The following is a 14,733-nucleotide window of genomic DNA, read 5'->3' as shown; positions in this document are numbered from 1 at the left end:
AGTGATCAAGGTCTTCTCTTCCTCACATTCAACGTCCAAGAAACAAGCACTGAAGAAATATGGTATCTTGATAGTGGTTGCAGTAGCCACATGACATGAAGAAAAAATATTTTTATATCTTTAGATGAATCTCATCAAAATGTAGTGAAGACTGGGGACAACAAGAAGCTTGAGGTCAAAGGAAAAGTAGATATTCTTGTCAAGACAAAAAAGGGAGCAAAAAAAAATTACTGATGTATATTATGTTTCAGGTCTCAAAAACAATCTTTTAAGTGTGAGCAACTTCTCCTAAGAGGACATGATGTTATCTTTAGAGATAACATATGTGAGATTAGAACCAAGAATGGAGGTCTCATAACGAAGGTACGCATGACTCACAACAAAATGTTTTGCAATTAAAATATGCTATGAGAAGCTTGTTTGTTTTGAGAATTTAGTAAATGACTCTTCATGGTTGTGGCATTGTCGATTTGGGAATCTAAGTTTTGACACTTTGTCTCACATGTGTCAACAACATATGGTGAGAAGAATGCCAAATATTAAAAAGGAAGATCAACTTTGTGAAGCATGTGTTTTTGGAAAGCATCATCGAAATTCATTTCCGACTGGAGGTTCTTGAAGAGCATCAAAACCTCTCGAGCTTGTCCATACAGACTTATGTGGACCTATGAGAACCACTACACATGGGGTAACCATTGTTTTCTCACATTTATTGATGACTACAGTTGGAAAACATGGATTTATCTGCTAAAAGAAAAGATCTATACTTTTGAATGTTTCAAGACATTCAAAGCAATGATGGAAAATGAAAGTAACTTGAAATTGAAAGCATTGCGTTCCGATCATGGAGAAGAATATATAGTCTTTGCAGATTTCTTGAAAGAAAATGGAATCAAGCATCAGAAGACTATTCGAAGAGCTCCTCAGCAAAACGGAGTTGCAGAGAGGAAAAACAGAATAATAATGGAACTCAAAGTATGTTGAAGGCCAAGAAGCTTTTAGATCAATTTTGGGGAGATGCAGTAATTTGTGCTATTTATCTCCTAAATCGAGCTTCAACTAAAAGTGTGCAAGGTATTACTCCTCAAGAAGCATGGAACGGATGGAAACCAATTGTTACTCACCTAAGTGTTTGGGTGTATTGTTGACTGATGCATTATTAAGTGGAAATATGGATGATATGCGTTGATGGATTGCGTTGTGCACTCAAGTTTCCCTAGCAGAATCCAAGTGTAAATTCCTCTGAGTTTCCTGGCAAGTCCAGGGTCGAACACAGAGACTTGTGAAAATAGATTGCGTTGACGATTTTTTTTTTATGAAAACTTTGCGATAACCGGAAAAATTAAATAAAGTGTTTGGTTTTTGATTGCGTTGATTAAAAAGGAATGAATAAATGCGGCAGATTTGAGAAACGAAAGATGCGTTGATAGATTCTATGAGTATGCGATGAACGGGTTGAGAAGATCTTTAGCTAGCGTTACTTGAGAATGTGTCAGACCATGCGATCATGTTACTACCATGCACAACAAGTCATTTTCCAATGTAAATTCAGTGCTCCTATGTCTAGGACACATGTGTTGAATGTAAAATGTCCATAGAGCTTATCCCAAAGTCTCTACTCTTATCCTATGCATTGATGTAGAATGCATGAAGCAAGGTAACCACATATAATCATATCTTATCGCTAAGATGCATGTGATGCGTTAATAACAAATAGTGTTCATTCCTAAGCGCCTATCTCTCGTTTATGCGTTCTAATCTAGTTCTTCCAAACCTAGATTCTGACCTGACCTTTTCAAGTCTAGTTCCTGTCCTTAGACTACCCTCCCGAGTATCCCTAAAGAACGAATGAAGCATACATAAACAAGAAAATCGCAAAGAATGAAGACTCCCTAGTTGTGCTAGCTAAATGCTTCTCAACCCATTCAAGTAATTTAGCTACTCATGCGTGAATCATAGAGAGTGGACAGATATAGAGAAAGAAATTCCATTCTTATAAATATGTTAAGTACAAAATGGCAATGAAAGTTTAGGGTAGAGAGTCTGGTAACAATTCCTTGCTCACCAAGGCTTTTTTACATTGGAATCTCTATTCTGGCCTAAAGATATTCCTGCTTCCGCAGGCTCTCTATCTTTGAAGCTTCCGGTGCTCTCCCAAGCTTACCAGAACGATCTACCGGCACACTTTCTTCCTCACGTACGCCTTAAAATGAAAGAAACTATGAACAGAGGCATGAACTTGTAAAGTGATGAAGTAATCGACTCTTTAACCCCTTCTCTGAAGAATACCCTTGGTATTTATAGGGCATCAATGGTGAAAGACGACTTCTCTCTCTCGGTTGTACAAATGGGACAACTTTAATTCCTGACTGATGCGCTGGATAATTGTCACCGATAAAGCTGAATGTACTTCGTGACCGTTATCGGCTGTCAACTTAATTTGGATCCGACTGCCGTCAGCTTTCTGTCCCATCCCTCTTAATTATCCTTTCACCTAGATGTGCCCACCATATTGCGTTGACCAAGTTACAGTGATTCTTCTTGGACGAATGTTTGCGAGCACGATCAACGCAAAGTCTTGCGGTGAAGTTGCGCTTGACCAATGTATTCCTATGATCACAATCTCTGCATTGCATTAACGCATGTTCTACACAATGTAAAAATCAAATATTCTAATGCGTTAAACGCATACAACCGCAATATTATAGAATTTATACTTAATGGATGCAATTTAACATATTTCATCAACGTAATCTAACATTGTTTAAGAACTTAGTACTATGATAACATGCATTTCTGCCCGTTATCACTGACTCCCATATTTCAGATGAGAAAAGAGGTAAATGATGCGTGGAAATTGGAAGTCAATTTTACTCGACAACCAAATCCCGTGGATGCATTATGCGATGCATGTTCCTAAGATATACGTTGATAGTCATGCGTCGATGGTCATGCGTTGGAATGAAAATTACGTTAACGAATGTATGCGATGACCATGCGTTCTGCCATAAGTTTTCTTGTGTTCATACCAAGTATAACATGAACGCAAGTTTCTCGGGTAATTCGAGGTCGAACACAGGGACTTGTAACTATATGTTTGCGGTGATTGTGCATGCGACGGTTGAATAAAAGAATGGAGGGGATATTGCTACGTTAATCCTACTCCTACTTCTATCTAACAGACAACGCAATGAGAATATGCATGAAAGGTAGAGATGCGACAAACCTCGGCATGAAATAAATGTGTGGGAAAATGGATAAAATGCGAAGATGTTTTCATTTCAAAACTTAAGAGTGATCGCAAGGGCAACCTTAGTCAACGCAAACTAATGCGATCATGCAACACTCATACAATAGTAAACCACCTCTCGGTGCAAATGCTATGGCTTCTAATGCTAGAACGCATGCGATGTATGTGCAGAGGTGTCTATAGGGCCTACACATAAGCCTCTAATTCTTGTCTATGCGATGATACACAAACAAGGCGACCACATATCATCATTCCTATTCTTACAGTGCATGCGATGCAGTGTTGACAAACAGAGCTTATCTCTAAGTCCCTATCTCTTGCTTATGTCGATCTAATCTCGCTCTCTCGAGTCTAGATTCTAACCTAGCTCTCTCGAGTCATTAGGTTCTTTCTTTAGACTCTCTCTCGAGTAGCTCTAAAGTGGTGTTCGGCACAACATAAGACAAGACAAACACATGAACTTGGTTGACGCAAGGTTGTTACTATCCCTAGTGAACAACGCATACATTACTTAATGTGACCAACCACTTACCCTCTCGGGCAGTTGATCGTTGCTGACTTAACTCATAGACAAGCAATGCGTTAGCCTATAGACAGGCATTGCAGCAGCTTCACACTAAGCAAATAAGGTTACTCACATACTCGTGCAACGCATACCTCTCGGTAGTTTGCTACATGCTTGATATCTCTAATCCACATGACTAAGTATGCAATACCCAAGCAATCCCACTAAGTGTTGCAATGAAAGTAAATATGCTAAGTAAGAAGATGGAGATAAAGTCGAAGAAAAAGAGAAATGCATTGAAAACACATTGTATTAATTTCTTAATTCCAAAATGTTATACAATAAAATATGAGAAAAGAAAGGAAAAGAAATGATCGGTTGGAAGCAAAGATTTTCTTTCAGCAGATGTGCGTCAAGGCTGCCGGTGGTGACATGGATGAGTGGATGAGCTAACTCTCTCGAGATCTAACTTCGGTCGAAGGCTCCGGTCGTCACTCGGAATGGATGAAGGAGGTGAAGAACTCTCAGGCGTCTTCTCACACATTTTGTCTAGATCGCGGGGAAAATCCCCGGTTGAGGGACAATCTCCGGATCCAAAGATCCTATTCGGATGATCTGAATTTCTGCTCATCGGCTTCTGTTTATAGAGTTTGGATCTCCGACAACATTAATTGGACTGCTCTGAGTCTGACGTTCGGCGCGTTAGTCCTTTCTGAACCTCTGCCACCAACAGCGTGGTAGGTGAAATGTCAGCATCAGCTTTTGATTTTCTCGAGGTAGATGCGTTGATGCATTCATTCCACCAAATTTGCGTTGATCCCATTAGAATGCGTTGTCGCGTAGCCGCAGTCATTCAATGGCCGCATTCACTTAACACCGCAACTTTACATGATGACCGAAATCGTTTGACGAGCGCAATTCCCATGCGATGGACGTATACGACTAATTATCGCAACATCCATGCATTGATCGATGCGTTTGCCTTGCGATGGAGTGTTTCTCCGCATGCGGTCGTCTATGCGATGGTCCGATTTTCGTGTTTGCATTCATTTCCTACATTGGCTACACAAATAGAACATTGAATGCATAATTAACGCAAAGTAATGGGTCAGCTGAGATTCAACATGTTGATCGACGCAAACTATTTTTCTCATGAATTCCTAGCATGATCGACGCATATTCTGCCTAACAACCTTCATAATTCTAAGTAAAAGGCCTAAGATGACATGCATATCTGCATGTCATCAATAAACTAGATGATAAATCAGGAAAATGCATTTTTGTTTGGTACAGTGAGAACTCCAAGGCTTATAGATTATACAACCCTGTAAGTAAGAAAGTTATTATTAGTGAAGATGTCAAGTTCGATGAAGCAAAATTTTGGCAATGGGATGCACCAAATAAAGATCAGAATCCATTACTTGTTGACATCAATGGAAAAGAAGATGCTCGAGACTTGTAGCTTGAAGAGACTCAACCATTAACTTCACCTTCTTCATCACTCTCCACAAGTGATGAAGAAACTATTCCAAGGAAGATAAGAAATATTCAAGAGATCTATAATATTTCAAGAAGAATACAAGATGATGAACATGCTGATTTTGCTTTATTTGCAGATGTTGATCCTATATACTTTGAAGAAGCAATTCAAGATGAAAAATGGAAAGATTCAATGGATCAAGAGATTGATGCAATTAGAAGAAACGAGACATGGGAGTTAGTCAAATTACCAAAGAATAGAAAAACTCTTGAAGTTAAATGGATCTATAGAACCAAACTGAAGCAAAATGGAGAAGTGCAAAAATACAAGGCCAGACTTGTAGTAAAAGGTTACAAACAAAAGTTTGGTGTGGATTATGAAGAAGTTTTTGCACTAGCAACTTACTTGGAGACTGTTCGTTTGATGTTAGCCCTTGCAGCACAAAATAACTGGAAAATTCATCAAATGGATGTCAAATCAACATTTCTAAATGGGTATTTAGAGGACGAAATTTATGTTGAGTAGACCCCTGGTTATGCCAAAATTGGAGAAAAAAATAAGGTGTGTCGATTGAAGAAAGTATTGTATGGGCTAAAGCAAGCACCAAGAGCCTAGTACAAACATATCGATGATTTTTTCTTGAAGGATGGTTTCAGAATATGTCCATATGAACATGCTCTCTACACCAAAGAAGACGAAAATGGTAATTTCTTGATGATTTGTCTATATGTTGATGATTTAATCTTTACGAAAAATTCAAACATGATGATTGACGAGTTCAAAGAGAGCATGAAGAAAGAATTTGAGATGACTGATATGCGTTTACTTCATTACTTTCTTGGTATTGAAGTTAAACAAGGTGATAATGAGATTGAAATTTCCCCAAAGAAGTATGCAAAAGATTTTTTGATAAAGTTCAAAATGGAGAATGCTTATCCTGCTAGTTCTCCTATGGAATTGGGTTTAAAGTTAAGCAAGCATGATGATAGTAAAGCTTTTGATGCCACCATCTATAGAATTCTTGTTGGAAGTTTAATGTATTTAACTACAACTAGACCTGATCTTATGTTCTCAGTAAGTTTATTGAGTAGATTTATGGCATCAACAAAGAGAAGTCATTGGGAAGCTGGAAAGAGAGTTCTTAGATATATTCTTGGAACTGTTGATCATGGAATCCACTATAAAAGGAATGTGGATAATGTTCTTGTTGGCTATAGTGATAGTGATTGGGGAGGAAATATTGATGATTTCAAAAGTACTTCTAGATATGTATTTAATATTGGTTCTGAAGCAGTTTTGTGGGCATCAAAGAAGCAGGATGTTGTAGCATTGTCAAAAACAGAAGTTGAATACATTTCTTGTTTGCAGCTAGTTGACAAGCATTTTGACTTAGAAAGGTACTACATGAATTGAAGTGTCCTCAAGAGAAAGGGACCGTCATGTTCTGTAACAATAAATCATCTATTTCACTTTCGAAGAATCCAGTTTTTCATGAAAGAGAAGCTTGGAGTCAGGGAAGTCTAGCTTAAAGGGGCATGTTAGAAATTAATAAGCTAAATATATTATGAATAACACATTCCTAGATACATTTCTAATTTCAAGATACATGCATTTTTAGATACATGTAATTGTTCAAGTACATGAATGGTATGTATACTTGTAGTTCATTTATTTTGTGTCTTTTAGGAAGTGTCGCTTGAGTACTATAAAAAGAGTTCATTTCCCTCATTTGTATGCAAAAGAAAAAGAATCAAAATCAATAGAAGCAAATTGAAGTTTAAAAGGAAACTGAGTTTCAAGAGAACAATATTCTTCTCTTGTGCGTTCTTAAGTCTTGTAAGAGAACAGTTTCTTCTCTTAAAAGTTTGTGAGATTTAGAGTAAATTTAGAGTGGGCTCGTCAACGCTTTCAACAGATGTTACTGCGAATCATAAGAACAACCACGGAGACAACTGTCAATAGCAACATCAGTTTAACACCTTAAACAATTGAGGCCAATCTTCACCTCTAACACTACAGACTAACACATAGATTTAATCTCATAAGTTTGTTATAACACAACAGATTAGTTCACACCTATTCCGAAGTTCCTCCTCCTCGTGGTTTCAAGAAGTTTTCAAACATTGCTTGCATTTCCACTCTTGATTATTCTTTTGAAGCATTAATACTTGCCTCCATCTCTGCTTTTGTTTCTTCTATTAAAGAATGGATTATTTCTTCAACTTTTGATTCTACCTCTTTCATCTTCTTGTCTGCTTTTGCAAGTTGTGCTTTTAGAACACTTATCTCCATCGCTTGTTCAAGTTCTCTTTGTGAGGAGGATCTACATGATGAATAGCTACCTTCGTGATTTAGGCACTTTTGGCCTCCAACCAACGCCTTTAATGTGGCTTACTCGCCTACCTAACGATGTCCCACATATAATCTCTCCCAAAAGTGGTTTGGATCCTTATTGAATAGAACTCTCTCGCAACTCTACCATTCGAGCCTGCAAGTATATAGTTGAGTCATTGACATATGCAAAATTATGTAACAAATACGTGAATGAAATGACATCTAGAAACTTATATGTGCATCCTCGACAACCTGACTTTCCATCTTTTTCGTGTGTTCGCTTGAATAGGACAATTGGTCCTATATCTCAACCGACTTTCTCTTTCTATAAATTAAATCACATAAAAGAGCATTACTATCTTTCGTAGAAAAAAGAAAAAAACATTTGTTTTCGCACCATACTATTTCATGTTGTATATTAATGAAAAATATATGGAGTCTAATTATAGAATTCGAAGCCAACAAAGTATTATAGTTCAATTAAGCAAATGATAACCTCCCTTAAAGTTTGCAACCAATTGTAGCCATGAAAATAAGTATAGTTTATGTCGTATGCTTTGAAATAAGGAGAGATAAAAAAGTAGAGTGCCGAAAAATAAAGGAAAACAGTAAGAAAAAAATGATGTAAAAAGATAATCCGATAACAATGAGATTTGTCCGCTTCAACCTTGAGGAGGAATAGCATCCGCATTTACTTTACTCAACTAGACCTAAACACACAATTTGGCTTGCGACCCAGATGTGTCTACATCTTTCTTTTTTAAGCGAGTGAGGTTAAGTTGTGTGCGATGATCAAATTGCACCTGCAATCTATCCTAACCTATACTTAGTAACATGAATCAAATTCAACTCTTTTTGAGAATTAACTTTAGGAGACTTAGATATGAGTAGGCAATGACTAACTTAGAACTTAGATAAATGAGCATGCAATTCTAATGATTCTAGAGGCATTATCCTATTTCTAGGGGTCAAAAGAAAGGTCTAGCACTTTTTCCTATATTACTTTTATGACCACCATATATTATCTCAACTCTTTCGATATTAGACTCGTTATGGCATGCTAATCTAGGTGATCAAGTTAGTTTAACAATAAGCAATAAACTCCAAATGAATATTCTAAATGTTGAGAAAAAAAGTAAAGGATCACAAGTGGAACACTTTTCTTTCATCCTTAGGATATCCACACATTTGAATCCAAAGAAAAGGTTTATCTCATAATAGAAAATAAAGAACACAAGGTATAAAGTAGAGGTGTAAGGAATAGAATCCAGTTGAGCCAATTTGATCTTATTTCTATATGAACCGACCCGAATCAAATCAAATCAGTTAGGTTCAGTTTCGGAGAAAATGAGTTTTAGGGTTTGTTTAGAATACATTTTCAAATGGTTAATTTAAAAACTAAATCATTTTGGAAGAAATCGAAGTATTTGATAACCACTTAAAATAGTTTTTTAAGTGTATTTTAATCCCTTTTTTATCAAGAATATTTAAATAAATTTAGTTTTTTGAATAACATTTTTTCACAAGTAAATCTAAATGGTCCTTAGTCCATGCACTTTTACTTATAAGACCCTAGTTTTATTCTTTCTTTCCTCTTACCTGCCTCTCATATTTCCTCTCTCAACTTTCACTCGCCCTCTCAGTCTCTCTTTCCTTTTTTAATCTCTTTACTCTCCATGTCTTACAAACACTCAACCCTAAACTAAATTCATCCTCTCTCTATCTGTCTTTTTGTAACCCCTTTATCCATAAAACCTTACGAACTCTCGCAAAAGCTTGGTCCTCTTTGATTTGGCTCCTGTTTAGTCATCGTCTTATCGTCAATGGAGGTAGTCAAAGAATGGTTCACCAAAAACGATACTGTACAAAGAGAGAGATAATCAACATCAACCATTTTTTTTTTCAAATCGTCCCAACCATACCACCCTCGAAGATCACTAGAATAAACTTTGGTATGATCACAAATGGTCGTCTAGAAAAGAAGAAGAAAAGAAAGAAAGGGAAAAAAAAAAAAAAAAAACTCGACCCGAAGTATTTTGGGTCGGGTCGAATGTACCCACCCTTTGGAACCTAATTTGATCGAGTCGGGGTCAGGTTTACCCAAAAATGAAATAAGACCCATTTTCACCCATAGTATAAAGAATGAAAGAGCTCATATTAATGCAAAATTGAAAAGAAATACAAAAAGTGTTTCAAGATAAATGAAAGTAAAGTAGTAAGTAAAATAACATAAATTAAACTCCTACGAAAAGAAAAATACAATGAAGATGAAGATGAAGAATAAAAAAAGTAACGACTCTCCAAGTTGCTCATTAATCTAGCAAAGTTCAATCATTTTCGATATGAACAAAGCCCTTGCGCTTGTTCTTTCGATACATGCCTAAAAAAGGGTTATGCAAACGGTTAGAAATGTGATTCTGGCTAAATATATTTGTTTAAATCCTCAGTGTTCTTCGACTGTTACTTATCATAGAGGTTGTTCTTCAAGGTGCAATCTCGGTAGAATATTTCTTTCTTCAAGGTGCAATCTCGGTAGAATATTTCTTTTCTTATTTAAATTATTCTACAGAATATTTTCTTTGAGATGTTTTTCTTTTTGGTGAATTGTTGATATTATATGAGGATTATTTCCATCATTTCGCTGTGCTATTTAAGCTCAAGAAATTCTTGTACTAGGGTTGCCACATCTATTATCTGTGAGATCGTTGTGTGAATTTTATAGAATACTTATAACATTACATTAATTTCAAGAAGAAAGTCTTATGTTATTTGTGGTGGTGTGTTTTTTACTTGCTCTTATAGTGAGCATTTCATAAGAACAAAGATTGCTTAGCCTTAGGGGGAGTCTGAGACATTGTTGATCGAGAAGGATTTCTCACACCTTAGGAGGAGCTTAAGGTTTTGTTCTTTGATAAAGGAGTTCTCAAGAGGAAAGCCTAATTAGTCCTCACGTGAAGGGAATTCACAATAAAAAGAAAAGATATCTTCAAGTGAGAGGGAATCTCATACACTTAGGAGGAGCTTAAGTGATCCAACACTAATATACACATACTTAAGGGGAGCCTAAGTTCAAATGAGAGGGAGTCTCACATCTAGGGGAGCCTAGATGATTAGCTAAGTTAGTTGAGCTCTATATGTGTCACCGTAATATTCTCTATTTACAGAGAAGTACAACGTTGTAATCACTTGACTTTTATATATTAATGGACTATCTTTCCTGAGCACTCTGCACTCGAACATAGGTGGTGTATCATAGAACTAGGTTATCAATTCCCGTGCGTTTATTCTTGATTTACTCTATGTTGCTTTCCTGTTGTCTCTGACTTTATTAGGACGTTATGTGTTACACCTGTATAGTGTACGGAACTACTTTCCAAAATTTCACAAACTGTGGAGAGGATCGAAGTAACAGTTCTCCGAGGAGGTCTCAGAAAGAAGAGGAAGAAAGTATTGGAAAATTTCAAGAGAACGTTTCTCCAAGAAGGTGAGACTTGATGATTTGGAAAAGAGATTACCACCTTTTATAGACCTCAAAGAGCTAGGGTTTCCTCAAAATCGGCTTGTAGATCTTTTCTTATTAGCCTTGATGAAAATAATGGAGATTTGATTTGATTTTGGAGAAGATTATGCAAATCTCGAAATATCTACATAGTTTTTGTGAGGTCAAGTTGCATTCGCACCTTGGGCAATATTAACTCTTTCCAGCTGCATTGTAATCTACCATCTAATGGGTTGCAACCGTATCTTGGGTGCAACTAATCATGGCTAAGATCTACATGTTAGAATTGTTTTTACATAAAATTACTTATACAACTTTTCACTCAATCACTTAAGCTGTTAAGGTTAAAAAACTCATCTAAACGAGAGTTATCAATGAGGTTTTCCTTTTTGAAATTAGGATCCTCATTAAGGATTTTTTTTTGTTGGGAACACTGCTAATTTTGCACATTTTTGTCACATTTCTTAAGAGAACAAATCTGTCCATGCCATTGCAACTTTTGCATCATCTAAAGATTATTATTTGATCTAGAAAATTATCTTTCTAAATAGTATTTCTTCTTCTCCTTCTCGATGAGGAGTCTTGGAAGTAGTTGGGTGTGATGTTTGTTGTTTTTGTGTTCTTGCCAAATATATATATATATATATGTGTGTGTGTGTGGAGCAAGAATTGACCTCTTTCATGAAGTTAGAGGCCTTAAATAAACCAAAATGGGAAGAAGGCGCATGAGCTTGAGCTCGAACTTGATTCTAGGAGGGCTTGGGATACTCAAAACCATTGATGCGATATAGAAAATTATGATTTTTTCATCGTTTTTTAAATAGTATTAATTATATCTTAAACATAAAAAATTGAGGGGAGGCTCAAGCATATCGTAGGAGGTGAGTATGTACGTGTGCGTGAATCCGAAGGCTACACAGATGAAAATTAAAACTTCATATATGATATATTCAGGTTGGAGGTATAGATGCAACGGATTTGATCAAACAGCAGGATAACAAGATCAGGTGCTTCAATCCGCTTAACCAATCAGAGCTAGATCGCTTCATGGTATATGCACATCCATCATACTAATAATATGTAGTAACTACTTATGGGATATATAATGACATGAAGTCTTATCACACGCGTACACTTGAGTGCATATGCCAATTCTGATGCGTTGAAGTTATGGTTGTTCAAGCTAGTTAGAATTATTTATGAAGAACATTTTTGCAATTTTAATATATTTAACGCCCTACATTAATTATATGCATTATTCAGTGACATCTTTTATTTAGTTAAATTAGCTGAAAGATAATAAAACTTAATGAGCTGATTGTGAATTGAACTATTTAGTGATTGAGGTTTGTGGTACATGTCCTAATTTGTAGTTACAGTTCAGTAAAAAAAATTTAAAATTTTGGGGTCAAGTTAATTGGTCGAGTGTGTGCCTACAGATTTAGTATAGGCGGAATGAGGAAGGTAATGTTCTGTGTTATATCTCCTCTCCTTTCTTCCTACGTTGGGACATAATAACTTACAGAACATGAGTATATGTGCAGGAAACCTATTGCTTTGCATTAAGCAAGCTGAAAGAAGCAATGGAGGAATCTCAGTTAAAATCAATGGCATTCATAAACAGCATGCACTGGCAATTAAGGGATCTCACGGGCACTGGTGCGGCAGCGACAGCCAAGAAACCCACCACCTCATCTTCTAATGACACAAACTGAAGCCAAGCAAAGTAGAATATATGATGGGCGGTATGAGAGTTGTTCTCTAACCTACTTACGGAGTACGGACCAAGGTATCTCACACGGATATGTAAAATTATTAGCTTGTTTTTGACATTAAGTAGGGCAACTGTGTTTGGCAATATATTAATGGTTGAGAATAATATATATTGAAATACGAGAGGGACTCATCCAAAATTATTAATGTCAATCCCACCACTGAAAATCTGCTTAATTTCCGTTATTCTACCAAACTACAATTAATCGATTGTGGTTCTTTCCCTAGCATTATTTTTTTCGTTTACCTTAGCTCATTTGATGTCTGCATGTGTTAAGGATAAAAAAAGTCTCTTCAAATTTTCCCACCCTCAATTTGTACTATTTTTTTTCTTTAGTTCAACAACACATATTTTAGTCCTTAATGTTTAAATATGAATTAGCATTTGGAACCATTTACAAATTTACATGTGTCTTAAATTAAATGTGAGGAGGTCCAAATTAAAAATGTCAAATAATGACACATATGAAATTGGATCAAGTAAGACTTAAGTTAAATTGGATATATATCAATTGTGTCCAAGATCAAATACACACAAATAAATGATAGGACCTTCTCCAAGACAATCAATTAAATAATTGAACTTCAAAACATCAAAAATTAATTACCGAATAATTACCAAGCAATCGACCAATTATAGACAACAATAAACCATAAAATTTTTGAAGACTAAAAGCAAAGAACACACACGAATTATATGTGGAAAATCCCTTTGATGTGAAGAGTAAAAACTACGGGACTTGGAAGAGTGTACCCTTGTCAACTTCTCTTATTATGATAAAATTGAGGGAAAAAAAATTCAAATCAATCATAACCCACCAACACTTTCATACATAAGAGATCAACAATTGAGAGATAAAAAAAATGAAAAATCATTCAGTTTTACAGATTATGTTCAATAGTGATTATGGACAAACCAGAGCTCTAAACAACAATCCAATCATTTAAAATGAGACTCTGTGTATTCCGAATAAACTGACCAAATTTCAGTACGATCCAGCGGTTCAAACTCCGACAATCGACACATTTGTGGAAGCTGCAGCTGAAAAATCGAATTGCACAACTCTATGTCTTTCTCTCCGATTTCCTGCCTCTTTTTTTCACTCTCTTCCTCCTTGGGTCATACCTATATCATATAAAAGAAAATCTAGGGCTTTCAAGATGGGCCAGCCTAAAAATTATCCCCAATTGGGCCAAACATATTGCCCAACATTTTGGGCTCACAAAACACATGTTTAAACATAAAGTCTTGCTTCTGTAACAAGTGAGCTGGACACCCACAACAATCTCCTCCTCCAGTCCAATACAGGGAAGACACAATCACATCCACGATCACTTGAGCTCCATCCCGTCAAGGTTACTACAAAGCTCAATCTTGCTTCAGAAACTACATTAGTCAATGTATCTACACCATTCTTGTCAGTGTGGACTTTCTTCAGATTCTATCTCTTATCTTTAATTACATCTTGTAGACAATGATATTTAATGTCAATGTATTTGTTACGGGTATGATACATTGGATTCTTGCTCAAATCCATAACACTTTGACTATCATAGTGTTGGGGTTGATACCCTAAATCTCTTTGGGTCCTATAGTTTGTAAACTTTGCATGAACAAACTCTTATGTGATTAATAATATATGATATTTCACGTTGTCTATAAAATATGTGATATTTTAGTTACATTAACCACAAACTAATAAATTAATATCCAAGGTTATCGTTGTAACTTAAACATGTATGTGGAGATATACAGGTGGATCATGTTTAAGTGATAACCTAAATGGTCTATAGTATATGGATACCTTATCCTGGTGACACAACGAATATGGTCCGCTTTGTAGGTGTTACAATTGTTATAAAGTGCTACAAATGATCTGATCCTGATCATT

The 14,733-nt window shown here is 36.0% G+C and overlaps 1 protein-coding gene across 1 annotated transcript in view; it reads left to right on the top strand.

Moving 5' to 3' along the window:
- Window positions 1–12,996, top strand: part of KNATM (KNOX meinox protein) — a 36,724-nt gene extending 23,728 nt beyond the window's left edge. Inside the window, exons 2-3 of the mRNA XM_039040089.2 lie at window positions 12,023–12,118; window positions 12,613–12,996. Coding sequence (XP_038896017.1) covers window positions 12,023–12,118; window positions 12,613–12,783 — 267 coding nt within the window. The 3' untranslated portion in view covers window positions 12,784–12,996. The remainder of the gene's footprint in view (window positions 1–12,022; window positions 12,119–12,612) is intronic.
- The last annotated feature ends 1,737 nt before the right edge of the window (window positions 12,997–14,733 follow it).

This window comes from Benincasa hispida, chromosome 8 (assembly GCF_027475165.1).
Source record: "Benincasa hispida cultivar pf3 chromosome 8, pf3_genome.v1.1, whole genome shotgun sequence".
NCBI classification, from domain to species: Eukaryota; Viridiplantae; Streptophyta; class Magnoliopsida; order Cucurbitales; family Cucurbitaceae; genus Benincasa; species Benincasa hispida.
The sequence above is the reverse complement of the archived record's forward strand: the minus strand, read 5'-3'. Positions and strand labels throughout refer to the sequence as shown.